At 48.0% G+C, this 25,048-nt stretch overlaps 1 protein-coding gene across 1 annotated transcript in view; it reads left to right on the forward strand.

The window, feature by feature from the left end:
• Positions 1-25,048, forward strand: part of CCDC47 (coiled-coil domain containing 47) — a 46,755-nt gene that overhangs the window by 14,888 nt on the left and 6,819 nt on the right. Inside the window, exons 2-9 of the mRNA XM_069751285.1 lie at positions 8,593-8,878; positions 9,726-9,836; positions 9,913-10,087; positions 17,373-17,494; positions 17,699-17,764; positions 18,752-18,853; positions 18,936-19,046; positions 19,128-19,213. Coding sequence (XP_069607386.1) covers positions 8,609-8,878; positions 9,726-9,836; positions 9,913-10,087; positions 17,373-17,494; positions 17,699-17,764; positions 18,752-18,853; positions 18,936-19,046; positions 19,128-19,213 — 1,043 coding nt within the window. The 5' untranslated portion in view covers positions 8,593-8,608. The remainder of the gene's footprint in view (positions 1-8,592; positions 8,879-9,725; positions 9,837-9,912; positions 10,088-17,372; positions 17,495-17,698; positions 17,765-18,751; positions 18,854-18,935; positions 19,047-19,127; positions 19,214-25,048) is intronic.

Raw genomic sequence — 25,048 nt, forward strand, 5'->3', positions numbered from 1 at the left:
GGCCTTCTAGCTCCGACCAGCGATATCACAGCAGGAGCCAGATCGCTGCTGCGTGTCAAACACAACGAGATCGCTATCCAGGACGCTGCAACGTCACGGATCGTTGTCGTTCTCGTTGTAAAGTTGCTGAGTGTGACGGTACCTTTAGGAGCACCATTATTTCCCTTCCAATTAGCATTCCGAGCAGGTCCCCTTATCCTGATTGACAAGGCTTGCATTCCCAGAGCGAGCGCTGCCTGCAATCAATCCCCAGCCCTGTGTATTTTACAATTCAGGAGTCCAGCAGCATTAGTGCGGGCACACTCTCGTGTCTGCAGCCGCTGCTCTCTACCCTGATACAAAAAAAGTGTCAGAGGAGAGAAATTATGTTCCCTATCACAGTGATCAAATAACAATAATTAGCATGTCCCCGCCCCTTAGTCAGATTAATTTTTTTTAATTACATAATTTTTATTTCATGCTTTGCCATTAAGGTTTGGGTCAGGGTTGGGCTTAGGGTCAGGTTTCGGCTTTAGGGTCAGGGTTTTGGTTGTTTCAAAAGTTAAAAAAAGAAAATGATGACTTTATGAAGAATATTGTTGAGGTCATGTGCTCACTACTCGAGTTTGCATCGCGGTGCTTGGGTATGCATGGATGTATCATGGGCGCTTGAGTCTCAGCCCCATATGTTTTGCAGCTGTTGGACAGCCAAAAAACATGCACGCGTTGCCTGCCATACATGGGCTCAATATACCCCTGGATAAAATACTTGAGGGGTGTAGTTTCCAAAATGAGGTCAGCTATGGTTGGCTTCTGCTTTTTAGACACCTTACAGGCCCTACAAATGCGAGATAGTGCCCGCCATCTCTGTGTTCCAAAATTCAAATATTGCGCCTTCCGCTTCGAGCCCTGAAGTTTGTCCAAACTGAACTTTTTGACTACATGTGGGGGTGACAAACTGTGGGGTCCACTTTTTCATGTTACTTCTTGCAAACGTGAGAAATGTGGGACTAAAATAAGATTTTAGAGGTACAATTTTTATTTTCATTCCACTTTGCATTAACTGAAGGGTTAAAAAATTTCCCAACAACAGTTTAAAAGTATTTGAGCGGTGCAGTTTTTAAAATGGCTTAACTTTTGGGGGGTCATAGCACCCCCAAACCGTACCAGTAAATTCCGCACTAAAATATGGCAATCCTCCTTTGCTTCTGAGTTTTGCACTGTGACTCAAAATTAGTTCCCAAGTTACATGTAGGGTATTGGCGCACTCAGGAGAACTCCTATATGATGCTTCTTCCCTTCTGAGCTTTGCACTGTACCTCCAAAAGTAGCTTTGGACCACATATTGGGAATCTGTGTACTCAAGAGAAATTGCACAACAAATTTTATGGTCCATGTCCTCCTGTTACCCTTGTGAAAATGAAAAATTTGAGACAATATCAACATTTTTGCGGGAATAATTTATCTTTTCATTTTCACAGTTCAACATTATAAACTTCTGTGAACCACCTGTGGGTTCAAGGTGCTCACCATACATTTAGATACATTCCTTGAGGGGGCCTAGTTTCCAATATGGGGTCACTTGGGGGGGGGGGGGGGATCCATTGCTTAGGCACATCTGGGGCTCTCCAAATGCAACATGGCATCCACTAATGATTCCAGCAAATTTTGTGTTAAAAAAGTCAAATGGCGCTCCTTCCCTTTCTAGCCCAGCCATGTATCCAAACAGTAGTTTTCCCCCACATATTGGGTATCGGCATAATTAAGATAAATTGCACAACAAATTGTATGGTGCAATATCTCCTGTTACCTTTGTGTAAATGCAAAATTTTGGGCTAAAACATTATTTTTTTTTTATTATTATTTTCACGGCTCTACATGATAAGCTTCTATGAAGCACCTGGAGGTTCAAGATGCTCAACACGCATCTAGATACATTCCTTGAAGGGGTCTAGCTTTCAAAATGAGGTAATTTGTGTGGGGTTAAGGCACATCAGGGGCTCTCCAAGCGCATCATGGCATCCACTCTCGATTCCAGCTATATTTACATTCAAAAAGTCAAACGATGTTGCTTCTTTCGAGCCCTGCCATGTGCCCAATAGTAGTTTTCTCCCCACATTTGGAGTATTGGTGTACTCAGGAAAAATTACACAATAAATTTTGGGGTTAATTTTTTCCTGCTACCCTTGTGAAATTGAAAAATTTGGGGCTAAAGTTAATTTTTTGTGGGAAAAAAAAGTAAAATGTTCTCTTTTTTTTCACATTCCATTAATTTCTGTGAAGCACCTGAAGGGTTAATGAACTTTCTTCAATGTGGTTTTTAGGAGTGCAGTTTTTAGAATGTCACTTTTGGGCATTTTCTGTCATATAAGCCCTCCAAAGTCATTCTAAATTTGATGTGGTCCCTAAAAAAAAAATGGTTTTGTAAATTTTGACGGAAAAATGAGAAATTGCTGTTCAACTTTGAACCTTTCTAACTTCATAAAAAATCCCTTCTAAGTTACAAAAACACTTTTTCAAATGCGATGCAGAATTAAAGTGGACATATGTTGACCAAAATTTTCTACTAATATGTCTGACGAAAAAACAATCTCAGGGCAACTGGTCAGATTTCAAAAATTGGGCCTGGTCAAAATTAGCTCTGTTCAAAGGGGTTAAATAAAAAGTTGTGTTTTATGCAAAATTCAAGAAAGGGTAAGCCGCATTACCAGATCTTTCCTATAAACCAGGGTGGGGCTGTTTCTAGGAGGGAAAAAAAAGCTGTTTCAGTCACGGCCACTTCTTTTTAGGCTTCCTAGGAATGCTAACAGTCGGACCTCCATGATCATGCATTGGTAGCATATCTAATCCATTGTGTGATAATGCAATAGATTGGCATTGTAAGGGTACCGTCTCAGAGTGCCACTTTTGTCGCTACGACGGTACGATCCGTGACGTTCCAGCGATATCCATACGATATCGCTGTGTCTGACACGCAGCAGCGATCAGGGACCCTGCTGAGAATCGTATGTCGTAGCAGATCATTTGGAACTTTCTTTCGTCGCTGGATCTCCCGCTGTCATCGCTGGATCGGTGTGTGTGAGGGTATCGTCACACTGAGACGACGCTGCAGCGATACGACAACGATGTCGATCGCTGCAGCGTCGCTGTGTGGTCGCTGGAGAGCTGTCACACAGACCGCTCTCCAGCGACCAACGATCCCAAAGTCCCCGGGTAACCAGGGTAAACATCGGGTTACTAAGCGCAGGGCCGCGCTTAGTAACCCGATGTTTACCCTGGTTACCAGCGTAAAAAAAAACAAACACTACATACTTACATTCCGGTGTCTGTCCCTTGCCGTCTGCTTCCCGCACTGACTGACTGCCGGCCGTAAAGTGAAAGCACAGCGCGCTGTGCTCTGCTTTCACTTTACGGCCAGCAGTCAGTCAGTGCGGGAAGCAGACGGCAAGGGAGCTGACGGACACCGGAATGTAAGTATGTAGTAGTGTTTGTTTTTTTTTACTTTTACGCTGGTAACCAGGATAAACATCGGGTTACTAAGCGCGGCCCTGCGCTTAGTAACCCGATGTTTACCCTGGTTACAAGCGAACGCATCGCTGGATCGGTGTCAGGCTACCGTCTCACAGTGCCACTTTTGTCGCTACGATGGTACGATCCGTGACGTTCCAGCGATATCCATACGATATCGCTGTGTCTGACTTGCAGCAGCGATCAGGGACCCTGCTGAGAATCGTATGTCGTAGCAGATCGTTTGGAACTTTCTTTCGTCGCTGTATCTCCCGCTGTCATCGCTGGATCGGTGTGTGTGACACCGATCCAGCGATGCGTTCGCTTGTAACCAGGGTAAACATCGGGTTACTAAGCGCAGGGCTGCGCTTAGTAACCCGATGTTTATCCTGGTTACCAGCGTAAAAGTTAAAAAAAAACAAACACTACATACTTACATTCCGGTGTCCGTCAGCTCCCTTGCCGTCTGCTTCCCGCACTGACTGACTGCCGGCCGTAAAGTGAAAGCAGAGCACAGCGCGCTGTGCTGTGCTTTCACTTTACGGCCGGCAGTCAGTCAGTGCGGGAAGCAGACAGCAAGGGACAGACACCGGAATGTAAGTATGTAGTGTTTGGTTTTTTTTACGCTGGTAACCAGGGTAAACATCGGGTTACTAAGCACGGCCCTGCGCTTAGTAACCCGATGTTTACCCTGGTTACCCGGGGACTTCGGGATCGTTGGTCGCTGGAGAGCGGTCTGTGTGACAGCTCTCCAGCGACCACACAGCGACGCTGCAGCGATCGACATCATTGTCGTATCTCTGCAGCGTCGTCTCAGTGTGACGTTACCCTTACACAGGCTGATGCACACTCACTCGCCTGTTTTGCAGTCTGAGTCCAGACTGGGATGCACTGGCCGCAGGTCTCCTGACCTGAACTGACGGCCTCCTAACTGCCTATGGAGCTTTAGTGTGTCGGTCAGGAGACCAGCGGCTGTAGACCAACCATGAAGCATGGCCTAAACTCTAGACCTGCTCTTCTACGTGAATTCTCCTAATCTGACTATAGCCCTATAAATAAGTTTTGGCGCTATTTCTGAGGAAGGCGCCCATGTGCCCAGATCCTTATTACTAATGGAGGAACCTCCTGAGAGAGACACTATAGTTTGGAGATGATCCTACATGTTCCTTGTCTGCAGCAGGTTAATGTTTGATAGGATTACTCCTTCCTTCCCCACTAATAATACAGGAACGCTCTAGTAATCCAACGTCCCCCCACCACGATGGACAATAACCTGTCCAGATCCCTGTGTACAGGCAGCGAGGGGGGCGGCTGATTGCTGGAAGGGTGTTATATAGGACAAGGCAAGACACAAAGGGATTTTCTCATAAGCAGATTACTGTGCAGAGGGTTTAGCACACATGCCGATCCTTGCTTTAACGTTTTGGATGTTCCTCTCGTTTCTTAAAGGGTCCTCTTCCCATTTTAAGTTGAAACCGATGTGGTAATCGGCAGGAAAAAAAGACAGCAAAATAATCAGTGGGGTCTCTGTGCAGACCTGTTCCGGACCATATAATATGTCATCTGCAGAAGTGTATACATGGCTCTGATTGAATTGGTTGGGTTGCGTGCACCGCACTGAGGACCCCTCGTTATCTAGTGTCTCTCCACTCTCGCATACAAAGAGGGGCTTCGCTCTGACATCGACCAACCCCAATATAGCTTGTGAGCGGCTGCCTTACTATGCGACAACCCCTTTATGTCCATTGTTTTGTCAGGGATACTACTATGTTCCCATTGCTAGCACAAGTACCTGCCAATAGGCGGTCCTGGGTGATAACATCAGTAGTAAATGAAGATTAAATGGGATTTATACTACATAGATCCACATCCATAAATATTGGACGCCTGTTTTTGGGTCTCCAGCTTAGCTCTGGGGGGATCAGTAGGGAGGGCAATTTTGTCATTGGACACTGCCAAGGCCTTTGATAGCTTGGAATGGGATTATTTATTGGCCGTCCTGGCAAAAATGGGATTTGGATCTAGCTTCATGAGTTATGGTAAACTATTGTATGCCTTTCCCAAGAGCAAGAATTTGAGTTAGTAGATACATCTCTGAGCCCTTTAGCCTGGGAAGAGGCACTGGGCAGGGTTGTCCCCTCTGTTATTTGCGATGGCAACAGAGCCATTGGCTGCCTTTTTTCGAACCTCCAGGGAAATTGATGGTTTTAAATGTGGACACAATGGTTAAAGAGTGTCCTTCTATGCCGATTACCTACTCCTATGTTTAGGAGAGGTTAAAACGAGAGATCAGCGAACGTACTTTGTTAGGGCGTTATCAGAGAATGCTCAGGTGCTAACTAAGGTTAATAGTTGGTGTCGCCTCCCGCTGTCTGTCATTGGAAGAGCCATCCCGATTAAAATGGTGTTGATGCAACTTCTGTACCTTTTTAAATAATGCTCCAATCTGGACACATAAACAATTCTTCAAAAAGATTAATACTCTGTTTAGGGAACTTATTTGGAGGAAACAAAATGCTAGGATTAGGTGAGAGATACTTCAAAGGGGGATGGTGGCCTGGCAATACCAAATCCGTGGGTGGGTACGCCATATTGTATCCCAAATGCAGCATTTTAGGGCATGGGGGACGGATGAGGGACAGTTGGTAAAAGAGGGCACAAGATGGAAGGACCTGGTGGGGTTTCTGGAAATGAGAGGTCTACAAATCAGTAGAGTCAAGCATCCAATGCTTTCTATGATCTTTAAAGTGTCGGATAGAGGTAAAAAAAATTACTAGGTACATCAGGGTTCACAGAATATTGCCCCTCTTGGCATAACCCAGGTTTGGTGGAGATACAGAAGCTTACAGGCTTTGAAATATGGGAAGATAAGTGGATTCGACTGTCTTAATTATTTCAAAATAATTTTGATTAAATTCAAACTGGATTTGTAATCCCACATAGAGTCCTCTACCAGTACGTACAGCTGAGGCATGCCTTTGGAAAACGGGCAAATTTGGTTACTATTGAGCAGAACTATTGCCTCACTAATCTGCTTATGTCTGAATCTTCCAGGGGTAACATACGCATGTTATATAAGGCATTTTTGCTAACCTATGTGGATACATTTCTATTGCAGGTTAGGCCGAAATGAGAAAGGGACCTAGGCCCCCTGATCGATGTCCAATGGGTAGATAGGCTGGCCGTGTCTGAGGGACAGAGGTTGTCCCAGCTATCTCTCCTACATCGGGTTTATAGGACGCCTAGTCTGTTGTATAAAATAGGGGGAAGACAAGATTCAACGTGTCCTAGATGTGGTCAGGGAGATGCACATCTCATGCATATGATATGGGAGTGCGGGAACATCGAAAATTACCCGAAGGATATATTATACTTTGTGAGGCAAGTAGTATATAATATCTGGATACAACCAAATCCATTGTATCCTGGGTCTTCAAGAAGAGGGGACGGATCCAAATAATCCAAAAACCTTGAGCATCTCGCGCATAATATACCAAGCTAGAAAATAGCCTATCGCTGGTTGGATGCTGCCCCCCAGACACGTAGAGAACTTAAGAACAACATGAACAACATACTAGGTTTGGGAAGAGGCGTATATTTGAAAAGAACCACATTACATACTTTTATTAGGATTTGGAAGTAATGGATAGATGGGCCAGGTCTCTCATCACCAGTGCTTTTCCAAGATGGGAGTAACTGCTCATCGCTACTCCTTGGATATCCCCAGTCAGATATACTTTTCATGATCTGATAATTAATGGTGCTAATTTAAAGGGAACCTGTCACCCCGTTTTTTGAGATTGAGCTATAAATACTGTTAAATAGGGCCTGCGCTGTGTGTTCCTATAGTGTATGTAGTGTACCCCGATTCCCCACCTATGCTGAGAAATAACTTACCAAAGTCGCCGTTTTCGCCTGTCAATCAGGCTGGTCAGGTCGGGAGGGCGTGGTGACATCGCTGGTTCTTCCTCAGTTTGCATCTCGGCTTTGGGAAAATGGCCGCCGCGATCTCTAATGCGCACGCGCGGCATCCCGCGGCCATTTTCCTGAAGCCCCGTGCAGCAGAGCACTCGATCTGCGCACGCGCGGCCCCAGGAAGATGGCCGCCCCCACCGATGCAAGGGATTACAGCGCAGATCGCGCGCTGCTTGTTCACCACTACGCCACCAACGTAAAGCTGGGGAAGAACCAGCGATGTCACCACGCCCTCCCGACCTGACCAGCCTGATTGACAGGCGAAAACGGCAACTTTGGTAAGTTATTTCTCAGCATAGGTGGGGAATCGGGGTACACTACATACACTATAGGAACACACAGCGCAGGCCCTATTTAACAGTATTTATAGCTCAATCTCAAAAAACGGGGTGACAGGTTCCCTTTAAAGTAGTATTCCCATCTCCAATATCCTATCCCAATATGCAGAATTTGCAATAATAATATTAGTAAATACCTTCAATTAGAAATGTAGTATAGTTTTTCTGATTCTCTTTTCTCATGTACAGGCATTGGCAGGGCCGTAGGTATCCATGGTTACGACCACTGATACAGTGACAGCTGCTAGTGGTCGTAACCATGGATATCTAAGCTTCGGCGATGTCTGCATATGAGGCAAGAGAAAACTATACTACATTTCTAATTGGAGGTATTTGCTAATATTATTACACCTACTACATGTTGAGATAGGAACTTGGAGATGGAAATACCCCATTAAGGCACAAAAAGCACTGGCAAGCTGTATGTTAGTGTAACCTTTTATTAATAGGGTATGATGATCTATGTAAAAGGCAGGCGTATATTTTGTTTTTTATTCATCTTGTTTAATAAAAATCATCCTGATATTTTTTTTTAAAGATATTGCTCTGTATCAATTCCTTACCAATTTCACTTTCTGTGCTTGCTGTCAGTGAGTGGGCTTACTGCTAGAGACCACTCTGATTTACCAGCCATGCATTTGTGTGAGTTGGATGCCTTTATTTCAGGCTTCAAATGTTTCTATTCACTGATGGCAAGCAGAGATCTTAGAAATGTTTCAGAATGACTGCAGAAGAGCGGGTTGTATCTTTTCCTGGTCATGTTTAATAATTTGTTCCTGTTCTTCCCATTCAGCCTGATTGGAGTGAAAATGATGCCCTCTCCTCGCCTGCTGGTCGCTCTCCTGCTCCTCCTGGTCGCCAGCTCTTGCGCCAAGTTCCAGGAGTTTGATGATGGCGACGATGTGGCAGAATACGACGACAATGACTTTGCGGAGTTTGAAGATACAGCAGATGAGGCGACCACGCCGCACCTTCCACACCAGCAACACCCACAAGATGAGGAAGAGGAGGATGACGATGAAGAGGCCACGGTGGAGCTGGAGGGACAGGAGGAGTTTGAGCTGGACACTGATGGACAGGTAATCTGTCTGGTTATAAATCGCATCCACTTGACTGACAGCCATCTTACTGCAAACGTCGCAGAACAGCACCATGTGAACTAGGGCGATCCTGAAGAGTATTGCTGCAGTTTCTGAAATTGTGGGGAAGGCAGATTTCTAAGATTAAGAGATGGATGGGACACCAAACCTTGTAAAAAAGGATCAGTTCATACGTCCATCCATTCAGATATTTCCCTTTGGACCTTTCGACTGACGGAATAAGTGATCCGCTGTACTAGCCATGTAACTGGGAGCAGAGTGACCCGAATGATAATTATGGGGTCCCTCTGGGGTTTTTTTGTTTGTTTGTTTTGTCTTAGAGCAGAAGTAAAAAGTTTTACATTGAGGATTTTTTTCCTGGTCTTAAAAGATGGACGCCAAATGAATAATAATAAATGGGGCCGTTTGCGTAACTGAAACAGCAGATCACTTACTCAGTCCATTTCTGAAACAGAAAAGTGTGAACAGAGCCCAAGACAACAGAAATCTGTTTCTTCTGACATGGCACCATTGAAGAAGCTGGTTAGGCCTGTTTTCCTATTAACCAAATTGCCAGACAGGACTCCAGATGTCGTAGGTTGGCTCTGAGCAGGCATCAGAAAAAGGAGCAGACATGGTTTGTGGAAAGAGTGGCATTGTTTCTGCAAGTATAGCGGTCGGTGCTACGTCTGAGACCTCAGTGTATGCTGACAACCTAGAAGACCCCCGCACTATGAAGTGTGAGGATCTAGCAGACTCTCCCAAACCTTTGATGAATTATGTTCCCCGATACTGCTCCTCGGCTTCCTAATTCGGCCGCTAGTGATCTTTATCTTCTGTTCCACAGGAGGGGGACAATGATAATGAGCCATATGATGATGAGGAATTTGAAGGCTATGAAGACAAAATAGACTCAGGAAACACCATAAAAAGCAAAGACCCCATCACCATAGTGGATGTAAGTTCTCCGAATGCAACTACATTGCCATTTTTTGGTCCTTTACTTCATGTTGTATTTCATCACATTGCTCCAGGTTCCTGCCCATCTGCAGAACAGCTGGGAGAGTTATTACATGGAGATCCTCATGGTGACCGGGCTCCTGGCGTACATCATGAACTACATTATTGGCAAGAACAAGAACAGCCGCCTGGCACATGCCTGGTTCAACTCGCACCGTGAGCTGCTGGAAAGTAACTTCTCTCTTGTTGGTAAGTGACCAGGCTTAAACCTGGAATGAAAACAATGTATTGTCTGCAGCCATAGTGGTCATGTGCAGGTAAAGATCATTTCAAACATTTGCAGGTGTCTAATTGAAGAGAAGGTGCAGGGAGAAAATGACGTTACATTGTCTCTGCAGCTGTTCTCCCAGGCATCAGGGCGTCGAGCTGTAACCACTTACATTGCTCCTGGCCAGACCCCACTATTACACATGCTGTGGAGGGCTTCACTTTCTATCTGCAGCCTCACTTCTAATTAGACTGCAGCAATTTTTTAAGAAAAAACTTTTGCCTAAAAATACCACTATGGCTGCAGATAAATACTGTTTTCTCTATCGCCTTTCATTGGGGGACACAGAAACCATGGGTGTATGCTGCTGCCACTAGGAGGCTGACACTATGCAAATAAAAAAGTTAGCTCCTCCTCTGCAGTGTACACCCCACCGACAGGAAGTAGGATATTCAGTTTAGCTTAGTGTCAGTAGGAGGTGGACACGGGTCTTTCATTAGACCCATATCTACCGCAATGTGCGTCGTTTCTTTTCAGGTTTTCCGGAAGGGATACAGGGTGAACAGTCACACCTGTAATCCCACAAGGCGGACTATGAGTACGGCGTGTACTGCCACCCCGTATCCTCATAGATCCCTCTCCAGGACCAAGATCCTAGCACACAAGCGTGCTTAGAAGTCCGGTCCTGGCTCCGTCCCCCACCCACTCGCCCACCAGAGCCTGTCGGTTGGAGGTGACGAGGACGTCCATCACCAGCTACATGGACGTCTCATTCCCCTCAGGTTAGTAACGGCGTGGGATGTTTAGGTGAGTATTTTCCCATGCTCCCTTTTCCCAGATCACTCGCAGTGTGGGGGAGCAGAGGTCCCTGAGGCACGATTTTTACCTTTTATGTTAGGAATCCCAGAATAGCATCGCAGCGGGTCAGGCAGCAGCGCTCCCTTCTGAGCTGCGGTGATGGCAGGCTAGGGACGCTGGTTCTGTCTCTTCTTCGGCCGCAGTGCTCTCTCTGCATCAGCGCAACACTCTGACCAGTCTGCAGCACCGCTTTCCCCTGGGCCGCACTGTTCGGCGGCCACATTGCTTTTCTGTCCCTGCGCGGCGGCCTTGGCAGACTGCCGCGCTGCTCTTTCCCTGCGGCGTTCTGCTCCGGCGCCGCGGCTCTCTTCTCCGGCGGCGCCGGCCTCTAATTTAGGCCCCGGCTCCGGCCGGGGCCTACTTCCGACGCCACGACCCGACTCTTCGTTCCCTCGGGCAGCCCTGGCAGGCTGCCGCACTGCTCTGCTGCGCACTGTTCTGGGGCCGTGGCCTCTTCTTCCTCTGATTTAGGTCCCGGCTTCTGACGCTGCCTACTTCCGGTACCGCGCTCCTCCACTTCTGGTTTCTTTGGGCAGGCTTTCTCCCGCCCGACATACTGTGCCCTGCACTCTCCGCCCACCGGCGCCATCCTGACTGACTCCGCCTCTTCCTCCACGTCGCACAGGAGAGGAGGTTTTTTCCACACATGACCCGCACTTTTTGTCAAAGAGCTCCGCAGTGTGCTTTCTTCACAGCACACCTTCTGCGCGGATTGCAGCACCAGAGGTCGCAGGGCAGGAGCTCCACTCATTTTCTCCGGAGATCCACGCAAGCGGGACATCCAGGCCGGCAGTATCCTGTTATCCGTTTTCTCGTCTGCCGTGAGTAGCTCTGCACTGCAGACTGACACCCCCCTCTGCCCCACTGTCCCCTAATCCACTGGCATTTTCTTCAGGGACCTCTCCAACATGTCTAACTCTAAAGGGGGCCGCTCTCGTCCTCCTACTTCTTCCTCTTCTACCGCTCTGTCAGGCCTGCAGCAACCCGATTGTTCCCACCGCCCAGGATCCCCCGGCCAATCCGCCCGAGAGTGATACCCCCATCCCAGACTGGGCTTCCGCTCTGTCACAATCGGTGGCCGGCCTAACTCGGGTGTCTCAAACTTTGGTGTCCGTGCTGGATCGGCTTCCCCTGCAGAACCCCGCAGTAGCCAGCGGGTCGCAGGAATCTCCGTCCGAACCCTCCATGGCTAGCCGCAAAAGGTCCAGACAGGAACGACGGTCTGAGTCCTCATCTCGCTCCATCTCGCCACTCGGTCCTCCTCTGCGGTCGGCGTCCTCCCGATCCTCCTCCCCTGAGTCAGGCGAGGCGTTCTCTGATGCGCCTTCGGAGGATGTTTCGGAGCTGGATTCGAACCAAATCGCTACCATGAGGGATATGGTTCAGAAACTCATTGGAGCGATAAATCTACCTGTGACATCAAGGAGTCCTCTACGGAACCCGCAGATCAGGCGGTTTCGTTTAGACGGGCTAAACCACCTTCCAAGTTTTTCGCTCCTCACCCGGAATTCGAGGAGATTATGACCAGAGAAAGAGAGAACACGACCAGACGCTTTCAGAGAAGAAAGTGACTTGGCGTTTTATATTCCCTTTCTCCGGAGCTCACCGCTAATTGGACTGTCTCCCCTTCGGTGGACCCTCCAGTTTCTAGACTGTCCACCAACACAGTCCTCCCACTGTCCGGCGGAGCATCTCTGAAGGATTCTAACGATAGAGTCATAGAATCTTTCGCGAAATCAGCCTTTGAAGCGGCCTCAGCTAGCCTTTGCCGGCATTTGCTTCCACTTGGGTTTCAAAATCCATTTCCGAATGGGCCAAACAGCTCCGTCAGGGCATTCTGGACGGGGTTCCATCTGGACAGCTGGCGGAACTTGCCAACCAGATTTCTCACGCGGGTGAATATCTGGTCTCCGCCTCCCTGGACGCCGCGTCTTGTGCGGCTCAGGCGTCCAGCAACGCGGTTGCCATCCGCTGAACCGTTTGGCTTAAGGCCTGGCAGGCGGATTTGTCTTCTAAAAAGTCCCTTACCAGCCTGCCTTTTCAGGGGTCTCGTCCCTTTGGTTCTAAGCTAGACCAAATTATTAAGGACGCTACAGGGGGCACGAGTTCCCTTCTTCCCCAGGCCAAGCCTTGACGCCCTCCTCCTAGATGTCAATTTCGGTCTTTTCGGCCCTTTCGGCGCTTCGCGGCATCAAATTATTTCTCCCAGCAGCAACAGAGGCCACAAGCCCGTCAAGAGAAGAAGACGGTATCCTTTAGGCCCACTCCTTCCTGGCGTCCTCGCTTCTCCCAGGGTAGATCCTCCAGGTCCAGGACTGGAAGAACCACCTCGGCATGACTCTCGGCTAGTAGTCAGCCCACCTCCCAGGCTGGGCGGCCGTCTCCACTTCTTCAGGGACGTCTGGATCTCCTCGGTGGAGGACGCATGGGTCAGGGAAGTTGTATCCTCGGGATACAAGATAGAGTTTGTTTCAAGACCCCGGGATCGTCTCTTTGAATCCCGACCTCCAAGAGACCCCGCTCTAGTTCCGGGTTTCTTCGCAGCCATCGCGTCTCTCCTCAAAGCCGGGGTAATCGTTCCCGTCCAAGAAAAAGAACGGTTCAATGGTTCACAGGCTTCTCTTCGAATCTCTTTGTACCGGAAGAGGACAACAAGGTTCGTCCCAGTCCGGATCTCAAATTGCTGAACAGGAAGTTTCGTCTGAGACATTTCAGGATGAAATTCCCTCGTTCAGTAATCGCTTCCATAGAGGCTCAGGAATTTCGGTTTCAGGCTCCCGAAAGTCTATCCATCTGCCCCGACACTCTAGCCGTTGCGGGTGGCTCGTCAACAGGAAGACATCCCGTCTTGTTCTTTCTCAGCGCCTCGTATTTCTGGGCATGTTCTTCGACACTTGTCGGACCAGAGTCTTCCTTCCTGAAGACAAGATATCCCTCCTTTGTCGGGAAGTTCGCTTACTCCAGGGTTCTCGGCTCCCCTCCTTTCCGATGGGCCATAAAGGTCCTAAGGAGGTTGGTTTCAACATCGGAAGCGTTTTTCCCTTCGCCTGTTTCATTCAAGACTTCTTCAGCAGGCTATTCTATCATAGGGGGACAGGCCTGTCTTCTCCCTGCATCGTCCTATCCGGCTTTCTCCCGGGTCAAACGGTTCCTCGACTGGTGGCCGAGGTAACTTCTCTTATCCCAGAGTAGATCCTTCACAGCATATCCTTACTTCCAGTTTCCTGGCAGGTGGTGATGACAGCCTGCTCGGCTGAGGCGCGGGGCTTTGTCACCTGTCTTTTCAGGGTTGGTCGGTGCAGGAGTCCTCTTTGCCGATCAATGTCCTCGAGTTCCGGATCATCTTTCTGTCTTTCCTTCACTGGGTAAGGATTCTCAGGAGCCCGCCAATTCGAATCCAGGCAGACAATGCCACAGCAGTGGCATATGTCAACCACCAGGGGTGGACTCGGAGTTCTCTGGCCTCGGCCGAGGCTCCAGGATCCTACTTTGGACAGAGGCACGGCCCTGGTGAGATCCGCAGTGCTTTTCCCCGGCGTGGACATTTAGGCCGCCGACTTCCTCAGCCGCGAGGGTCTCGCGGCAGGGGAATGGTCCTTACTTCAGGAGGTCTCCTATCTGATTGCTCTTGGCCATTCCTTGGTCGCAGTTCGTGTTCACCTATCGGTTCCCACCCCTTCCTTTGCTTCCCAAGCTGTCGAAAAAGATCAAGGCGGAAGGGGTGCCGGTTATTCTGATCGTCCCGGATTGGCCCAGGAGTTCTTGGTTTGCGGAGATCGACAACCTTCTCGCGGACGCCCTCTGGCGCCTTCCAGACAGACCTGATCTGCTGTCTCAGGGTCCGATCTGCCACCCGAATTATCTGTCGCTCAGTTTAACGGCGCGGCTGTGGACACCACAGTTCTAAGAGCGTCCGGCCTTTCGGCCCGGATGAGTCACACTATAATCCAGGCTAGGAAGCCTTCGTCTTCCAGGATCTACTATCGTACCTGGACGGCTTACTTTCGTTGGTGCGAGTCCAACCGCTTTTCACCTATGTTCTTCTCCCTGCCTTTCCTTTGGTTTTCCTTCAGGCAGGACTGGATTGGGGCTTCGATCTAGTGCCCTAAAGGGCCAGGTTTCTGCGCTCTTCTTCTCTTTCAGAAGACGTTATCTTCTTAGCCACAGGTTAAGACCTTCCTTCAAGGAGTAGCCCTCACTGTCCCCCCGTACAGAGCCTCTGTGGATTCATGGGATTTAAAGGTTGTGTTGGATGTTCTTAGGGGTTCCCCCCTTTTGAGCCTCTCAGGGAGTTTTCCCTGTCAGTTCTATCTCGGAAGGTGGCTTTTCTTGTGTCCATCATCCACCGCGTTTCCGAGTTAGCAGCCATTTCTTGCCGACCTCCTTTCTTGTTTTTCCACCAGGACAAGGTGGTCCCAGGCCTCCGCCTTCCTTCCTTCCTGAGGTGGTTTTCACCTTTCCACCTTAACGAGGACATCGTTCTACCTTCCTTTTGTCCATCTTCGACTCATCCTCTGGAACGATCGTTGAACAGGCTGGACCTCGTCAGGGCAGTGAGGGTCTCCCTGGCTAGCACGGCCGCTTTCTGAAAGATGGATTCTCTTTTCGCCATCCCTGATGGAGCGCGTAGAGGCCTGCCGGCTTCCAAGGCGACTATTGCTCGCTGGATCAGAACGGCAATTTTGGAAGCTTACCGGGTCAAGAACAGAGTGCTCCCCTCCTGAGATAAGGGCTCACTCTACCCGGGCAGTCGGCACTTCCTGTGCGGTACGTCACTGGGCTTTCGCCCGACGGCTTTACAAAGCGGCAACCTGGTCTTCCATCCATATGTTTCGCCGAACTTTACAAGGTCTATACCTATGCTTCGGCGGACGCCAGCCGGGGCAAAAGGATCCTGCAGGCGGCAGTGGTGAGACCTGATGGAAGTCTGTTTTCCCACCCCAGGGACTGCTTTGGGACGTCCCATGGTTTCTGTGTCCCCCAATGAAAGGCGATAGAGAAAACAGGATTTTTGGTTGCTTACCATAAAATCTGTTTCTCAGAGCCTTCATTGGGGGACACAGCACCCTCCCAAGTTGAACAGCTCTGTTTACGGTTTACGTTTGGCTTCTTTGAACACTCTTTGAGTGTTTGAACCTGTTAATCTGTGGAGCGCCGTGGAATTTGTTGGCGCTATATAAATAAAGTTTATTATTATTATTATAATTATATTATTATTCTTTCTCTTTTACACGTTGCTTCTCCTACTGCTTTCTCACTAACTGAATATCCTACTTCCTGTCGGTGGGGTATACACTGCAGAGGAGGAGCTAACTTTTTTATTTGCATAGTGTCAGCCTCCTAGTGGCAGCAGCATACACCCATGATTCCTGTGTCCCCCAATGGAGGCGCTGAGAAACAGATTTTACGGTAAGCAACCAAAAATCCTGTTTTTTTTTTGTGTTTTTTTTAAAATAATCGATCACTTTCAACGGTTTTAAGAGCCCACATTAGACTAATATCAGCTGAACCCACAGCTATCGACCGGTTCGTATGACTGTCTAATGTGGGTTGGCGACCAACTGATGGTCGGGAGAGATTTCTTTCGTGCATATCTGATTTTAGACTGCTGATTGCATTGTTGTCTCTGAGATGAGAGTCTTTCTCATAGAGAACACTGGAGTGCTCAGTGGCGCAACCAAACGATCGTCCAAAGCATCAATTGACCGAAAGCCATCTAGTGTGTATGGCCAGCTTTAGTCCAAGATCAAAACAGGATAGGTGATGAGTTACATGCTCAGATAAGGTGTTATCTGAGCATGCTCGTGTGCTAACTCAGTGTCTTTGGCGTGCTCGAAAAATGTGTCCAAGTCCCCTCGGCTGTATGTCTTGCGGCTGTTAGACAGCCACTTGTTTGTTAGACAGCCACAACACATCCAGGGATTGCCTAACAGCCATGAGACATACAGCCGCAGGGACTTGGACATATTTTTCGAGCACACTCTTGTTACCACCCGAGCATGCTCGGATAACACCTTATCCAGCACGTTCACTCATCACTATCTGCCAGTCCATTCAGACTTTTTGGGCCTGCCAGAGAGCCAACCTTTATCGCCAACAGTTCCAGAGAATTTGAATGCAGATGCTGCACACATACTCCACCCCCGATCCTTGAGATTGGTGCAGACCCCACTGATAAGACACTTTACACGGTTTCTATGAGTAATGTCAATTTTGGGCGGACCCCATGATCGACACTTGGGGTTATAATTCAGGGTTGTTGGGTCAACACCTCCCTACATGCCTTATATCAGCTTATGCAGGTTAATGGTGGGGGGTAAGGGCCTCTGCTTGTAATTAGGTTATGGATCTGCCATTTGTTCCACTGTTTTTTTGGTAAACTAGTTAAGTTTCTCTCACTTATTGCAGGGGATGACGGGACTAGTAAGGATGCAGTGAGCACCGGGAAGCTGAACCAGGAGAACGAGCACATCTACAACCTCTGGTGCTCGGGGCGTCTGTGCTGCGAGGGCATGCTGATACAGCTGAAGGTATTATCATCCTGTAATGGGTGCTGTTCATAAAATCATTCACCCTCTAACCGATCATCAATTGGTGCTACCATGATCTCCTAGCTGGGTTGCATTCTGTCTATGGCCACTTTTGTCTTCTGTATAGACAATGCTAATTGACTTGTAGCTAAATGTGGATTTTAATAGTTTCTTATTTCACTTTTTCTTTCTTTACATTTCTAGTTCTTGAAACGCCAGGACTTGCTGAATGTGTTGGCTCGTATGATGCGTCCAACTTGTGATCAAGTGGTAAGTGAAGACTTGCCATCTTGTGTTTTACCACTGTGAAAACAAGAGCAAAAGCACGTGCTTACTTCTAGCACATAACCCTGGGGCAGGTGTCTGAACTTGTATCCATCCATTGACTCTTAACGATGGATCAGTGAAAACAGATAAAACACAGATGGGAAAACTGAAGTAAGAATAGTGGCTTCTGTTTTTCATATGTGTCTAACAGATCCCCATAGACTTTTAATGGCTGATATGCAAAACCAGCTGGGAACACGGCCTGCTCGGAGTCATGTAGACCGGCGGCCCAGATCTGTTATAAAACTGATGTGTGTATAGCTCAAGTCTGCTGTCTGAGATAAAAACGGACAGCACAAGGACGTGTCATGAATGCAGTCCGACTCATTACTCCAATACACCGCGATCTTCTGCCAAAAAATAAAAGATCCCCAAAGAAACCTTGATGGGGGGGGGGGGGTAATCTGGCATCACCACCTTCTGCAACAAAGGTGACTGGTGCTGCAGAGTGTTACTACCCCCATCTCCTGAGACGCGTGCACGCGTATCAGCAGGTGAGTGGGGTCCAATGCGGAAGTGAGCTGTGGAGAATGACCCCTTTAAGTTCTGATAATTTACTATTCTGCAATTTTTTTTCTTTCTTTTTTTTTTATTAAGTTTAGATACTTTGGAGAAAGCTGGGTGACAACTAATATGACCGCTCTAGCAGCTTCCACATGGGGAGGACACCCAGCTTTGTCATTCTAAATGACTATGATTCATTAGAATGGCCCATGCCCCTATATATGTGCATGACACTCTATTAAAGAGACCGTGACCCAGAGAGAAGTGAGTGCTGTGCAGTCGGCCATTTCTTTGTTTTTGGGAAACAAACAGGCTTAGAATATATCAAACTCCTAATCTGGTGTAAGGCGGTGAGCCTTCTCCTAGATGATGTCTTTTTTTCTATACAAACCTTTCCTTCACTCACTTCTGCACATCACCTTGCAGCAAATAAAAGTGACCATGAACGAGGAGGACATGGACACGTACGTGTTTGCTGTGGGGACTCGGAAGACCCTTGCTCGGCTGCAGAAGGAAATGCAGGACTTGGTAAGTTGGACAGTAGAGGAAGGTTAGACTTCTTCTCCTGGATGAGGATTTGTTAATCTTCTGCCTGGTTTCTTCGGTGCAGAGTGAGTTTTGCAGCGATAAGCCCAAGTCTGCAGCCAAGCTTGGTCTCCCGGAGTCTCTGGCCATCCTGTCTGAGATGGGGGAGGTGACAGATGGTGTATTGGACACTAAGGTAAGGCCGCTCCAGATCCATTAATCTTCTGTTTAGCGGTGTCTACTGAATCCTCATCGTCTGCACATCTCTCCTCTACAGATTATTCATTACCTTACACATTATGCTGATAAGATTGAATCCATCCATTTTTCGGACCAATTTTCTGGTCCAAAGGTTATGCAAGAGTAAGTATACCGCACTGAAGAAATTCAGCCATTGCACTGCACATCTTCTAATAAAGCCATTGTATCCTCTGGAAAGCCTGTATGTCTTTTTAGGCGCATTGATGGTGAAATTTGATATCTGCTTGCTGTCAGTGAATTGGGAATATTCTGTGGCTGAAACGGGATTGTGGCTAGTGATGAGCGAACCTGCTCTGATAAGGCATTATGCACCATGCTTGGGTGCTAACAGTGTCTTTGGCGTGCTCGAAAAATATGTTAGAGTCCCCGTGGTTGCATGTCTCATGGCTGTTTGACAACCGCAACACATGCAGAGATTGCCTGTTTGTTAGGCATTCTCTGCATATGCTGCAACTGACTAACAGCCGAAACCAAAGAGAGAAACCTAATGATTAAATACCCTGCTGTAAATAATTAGCATAGTGCATGAAAATAATGTAAGGTGCTTAACATGTTTTTTGATTAAAAAAAATGTGAAAGCCACCCTGCCTCTTCACGGTGACCATAATTGGGACAGTCCTAACTCTAATAATAAAAACCTTACCATTTATCAAATACCCAGCTAGTAGACACACAGCCATGGGAGACAGCATCAATATAATGCCCAGCCAATTCTCCACCTGGCTCCTACACTTTCTCTCTGCTGACATTCCCACCATCATCATGGGTGACTTCAACATCCCCATTGATACCCACCAGTCAGCAGCCTCCAAACTCCTGTCCCTTACTTCATCCTTTGGACTTACTCAGTGGTCCTCCTCAGCCACCCACACAGACGGACACACATTAGACCTTTTCTTCACCCATTTATGCTCCTTATCTAACTTCACAACCTCCCCTCTCCCTCTATCTGACCACCATCTACTCACTTTCTCATCACTGTCCTCCTCACCTGTCACCCATGTCCAGCACCATGCGCACCCACGTAGAAACCTCGCACACCTAGACACCAACACACTCTCTGACTCTATCCTACAACTGTCCTCTATGTCCTCACTCCACGACACAGACACTGCCACTGCTTTCTACAATGCCACTCTTGCATCAGCTATTGACACGGTCGCCCCTGTCATGCATAGCAGAGTGCGACGAACCAATAGACAACCCTGGCACAATAACATCACTAAAAAGCTTCGGCAAGTATCCAGAATTGCAGAACGGCGTTGGAAGAAAACACATTCACAAGATGATTTCACTGCACTCAAACAAGCAACACTGGCATTCAAATCAGCTCTCACCTCTGCTAAACAGACCTACTTCACAACCCTCGTATCTTCCTTATCCCACAACCCCAAACAGTTGTTCAACACTTTTAACTCCCTCCTTCGCCCACCACTGCCCCCTCCGAGTTCCCTAATTGTTGCCGAGGACTTTGCCAAGCACTTCAAAAATAAGATAGACCAAACAAGGGAAGTCTTTGTTGTCCAACCACCTCAACCCCTTTGTATGCCAGACCAATGCCCAAGCCCCATAACTTCACACTCCAAAATCTCTGAAGGGGAGCTTGCTCATCTTCTCTCCAAATCACACCTCACCACTTGTGCACTTGACCCCATCCCACCTCCTCCCGAACCTCACAACCACACTAATCCCATCCCTAACCCATCTCTTCAACCTTTCACTAACTTCTGGTACCTTCCCTTCTGCCTTCAAACATGCCACAATCACACCTATCCTCAAAAAGCCATCCCTTGACTCAAGCTCTATGTCCAGCTATCGCCCCATATCTTTGCTCCCATTTGCTTCCAAACTCCTTGAGCAGCATGTCCATGCTGAACTTTCCTCTCACTTTGCATCTAAAGGTACCGTCACACTTAGCGACGCTGCAGCGATACCGACAACGATCCGGATCGCTGCAGCGTCGCTGTTTGGTCGCTGGAGAGCTGTCACACAGACCGCTCTCCAGCGACCAACGATGCCGGTAACCAGGGTAAACATCGGGTAACTAAGCGCAGGGCGCGCTTAGTAACCCGATGTTTACCCTGGTTACCATCCTAAAAGTAAAAAAAAACAAACACTACATACTTACCTACAGCCGTCTGTCCTCCAGCGCTGTGCTCTGCACTCCTCCTGTACTGTCTGTGTGAGCACAGCGGCCGGAAAGCAGAGCGGTGACGTCACCGCTCTGCTTTCCGGCTGACCGACGCTCACAGCCAGAGCAGGAGGAGTGCAGAGCACAGCGCTGGAGGACAGACGGCTGTAGGTAAGTATGTAGTGTTTGTTTTTTTTTACTTTTAGGATGGTAACCAGGGTAAACATCGGGTTACTAAGCGCGGCCCTGCGCTTAGTTACCCGATGTTTACCCTGGTTACCAGTGAAGACATCGCTGAATCGGTGTCACACACGCCAATTCAGCGATGTCTGCGGGGAGTCCAGCGACAAAATAAAGTTCTGGACTTTCTTCCCCGACCAGCGACAGCACAGCAGGGGCCTGATCGCTGCTGCCTGTTACACTGGACGATATCGCTAGCGAGGACGCTGCAACGTCACGGTTCGCTAGCGATATCGTCTAGTGTGACGGTACCTTAACTCTCTCTTCGACAACCTACAATCTGGTTTCCGTCCCCACCATTCCACTGAGACTGCCCTGACCAAAATTACTAACGACTTACTTACAGCCAAAGCTAACAGACAATTCTCTATACTCCTCCTCCTCGACCTGTCCTCTGCCTTCGACACAGTTGACCACTGCCTCCTACTACAGATCCTCTCTTCTTTTGGTGTCAAAGACGTTGCCCTATCTTGGATCTCCTCATACCTTGCCAACCGCACATTTAGCGCTTCCTACTCTCATACTACCTCTTCATCTCGCCCCCTTTCTGTTAGTGTCCCTCAAGGATCTGTCCTAGGACCCTTACTCTTCTCAATCTATACACTCGGCCTGGGACAACTCATAAGGTCCTATGGTTTCCAGTACCATCTATATGCCGATGACACTCAGATCTACCTCTCTGGCCCAGAAGTCACCTCTCTGCTCTCCAGAATCCCAGAGTGTCTATCGGCCATATCCTCCTTCTTCTCCTCTCGCTTCCTCAAGCTCAATGTGGACAAATCTGAACTAATTATCTTTCCTCCATCACGCATATCTTCCCTACCTGATCTATCTATGAAAATAAATGAAATCACATTTTCCCCTGTCCCCAAAATCCGCTGCCTCGGAGTAACTCTTGACTCTGCCCTGTCCTTCAAACCGCACATCCAAGCTCTCGCCACTTCCTGTCGCCTCCAGCTCAAAAATATTTCCAGAATCCGTCCTTTCCTCAACCCACACTCTACCAAAATGCTTGTGCATGCCCTAATCATCTCCCGCCTCGACTACTGCAACATACTCCTCTGTGGCCTACCTTCTAACACTCTCGCACCCCTCCAGTCCATCCTTAACTCTGCTGCCCGACTAATTAATCTCTCTCCTCGCTACACTCCTGCTTCACCTCTTTGCAAATCCCTTCACTGGCTCCCAATTTCCCAGCGTATCCAGTTTAAACTACTAACACTGACCTACAAAGCCATCCATAACCTTTCTCCTCCGTATATTTCCACACTAATCTCTCAATATCTTCCCTCACGTAATCTCCGGTCCTCCCAAGATCTCCTCCTCTCCTCCACGCTTATTCGCTCCTCACTCAATCGCCTCCAAGACTTCTCCCGAATATCCCCCATCCTCTGGAATTCTGTGCCCCAACACATCCGGTTATCCACCACATATCGATCCTTCAAAAGAAACCTGAAAACCCACCTCTTCAAGAAAGCTTACAACCTGTAAAGACCACACGGCCAGCTCAACACCACCGGAGCTAATGGAACCCCCGACCTACTGTCTCCATCCCCACCATCCTGTAGAATGTAAGCCCGCAAGGGCAGGGTCCTCTCCCCTCTGTACCAGTCTCTCATTGTTAGTTTTGTTTACTGTAAGTGATGTAACCCCTTCTCATGTACAGCACCATGGAATTAATGGTGCTATATAAATAAATAATAATAATTTAAAAAAAAGCTGTAAGGAAATTCAGGCCAAACCTTCATATGCACATGATGCAAACAGTCTTGCCTCCCATGGCTGGGTGTCTACTAGTTGGGCCCAGTCCTTCTCAGCACTTATCCACACGCATGAGACTTGACAAACGGTAAGGTTTGTAATATGTAGAGTTAGGACTGTCCCAATTACGGTCACCGTGGAGTGGTGGGATGACGTTCACTTTTTTTTTTTTTTTTAGTCAAAAAACATGTGAACTAAGTATCATATATTATTTTCATGCACCATGTTATTTACTTATTTACTGTTGGGTATTTAATCATTATGTTTCTGCCTTGCTGTTTATTTTCTGTTCAGTGCCTAGTGTGAACATAAGCTTACACGCTGCATGCATACCAGTGTATATCCCAGTTCAAACGTTTGGGTTTTTTTTTAACTGTCGAACAGCCATGAGACATGCAGGCGTGAGGACTAGAACATATTTTACGAGCATGCTGAAGACAGTCAGTTAGCACCCAAGCATGCCCCCATAACGCCTTATCCGAGCACATTCACTCATCATTAGTTGTGGCGAAACTCTGCAGTCACTCTGTATGACTACAGACTTTTAAATTGCGTGAATCGCACGCTGTCAGGATTCTCCGTTGCAAGGAGCTGGTGTTCTTGTGACTGCAAATAAGCAATATGCATACTCCCGACAATATTTTGACTAGACGTGTGCAGCCTCGCTCATCACAAATGAATTGAGCAACACCGCTCACATCTAGTTGGAATGTGATCAGGAGTATGCATATCGCATCCTTGTGGTCACCTGATTGCCCGCTCCCGGCACCGGAGAATCTTGACATTGTGTGCTGCGAGGATTCAAAAGTCTGCACTCCCATAGAGGGACTGTAGACTTTCATCACAGACCTGGACAGCCCCTTTTTTATATTTCTCAGAGTTGGAATTGGTCGTATCCAGGGAAGACCATGAACTGAACCTTTTAGACCCCATTGCATTCATTTACTGAGATGAAAGATTTCTGCACCACATCACATTTATTACATTTGTTACTTGCCCATTATATGAGTGTGTTGTATTAGCAAAGGAGTTTGACTTCCTGAAAATGTGAGACCAGGTGCCAAATTCTGTATTTAACTCACACTGGATATTATTGTAGCAAACCGTCATCTTGAACCTGAAGTTTGCAGGAATAATTGGAGCCAAATTTATGAGGAATTGTGTGCTAGCTATGCATCGGGGAAATGACGTCGAGGCCAATTATCAGCACAGATTCCAGATGCAACATAAGGTACCCTCACACTAGACGATATCGCTAGCGATCCGTGACGTTGCAGCGTCCTCGCTAGCGATATCGTCCAGTGTGACAGGCAGCAGCGATCAGGATCCTGCTGTGCTGTCGCTGGTCGGGGAAGAAAGTCCAGAACTTTGTTTCGTCGCTGGACTCCCCGCAGACATCGCTGAATCGGCGTGTGTGACACCGATTCAGCGATGTCTTCGCTGGTAACCAGGGTAAACATCGGGTTACTAAGCGCAGGGCCGCGCTTAGTAACCCGATGTTTACCCTGGTTACCAGCGTAAAAGTAAAAAAAACAAACGCTACATACTTACCTACCTACCGCTGTCTGTCCTCGGCGCTCTGCTTCTCTGCTCTGGCTGTGAGCACAGCGGCCGGAAAGCACAGCGGTGACGTCACCGCTCTGCTTTCCGGCTGCCCGGCGCTCACAGCCAGACCAGAGAAGCAGAGCGCCGAGGACAGACAGCGGTAGGTAAGTATGTAGCGTTTGTTTTTTTACTTTTAGGATGGTAACCAGGGTAAACATCGGGTTACTAAGCGCGGCCCTGCGCTTAGTAACCCGATGTTT

The sequence above is a fragment of the Ranitomeya imitator genome, chromosome 2 (genome assembly GCF_032444005.1).
Source record: "Ranitomeya imitator isolate aRanImi1 chromosome 2, aRanImi1.pri, whole genome shotgun sequence".
In the NCBI taxonomy this organism is placed as follows: Eukaryota; Metazoa; Chordata; class Amphibia; order Anura; family Dendrobatidae; genus Ranitomeya; species Ranitomeya imitator.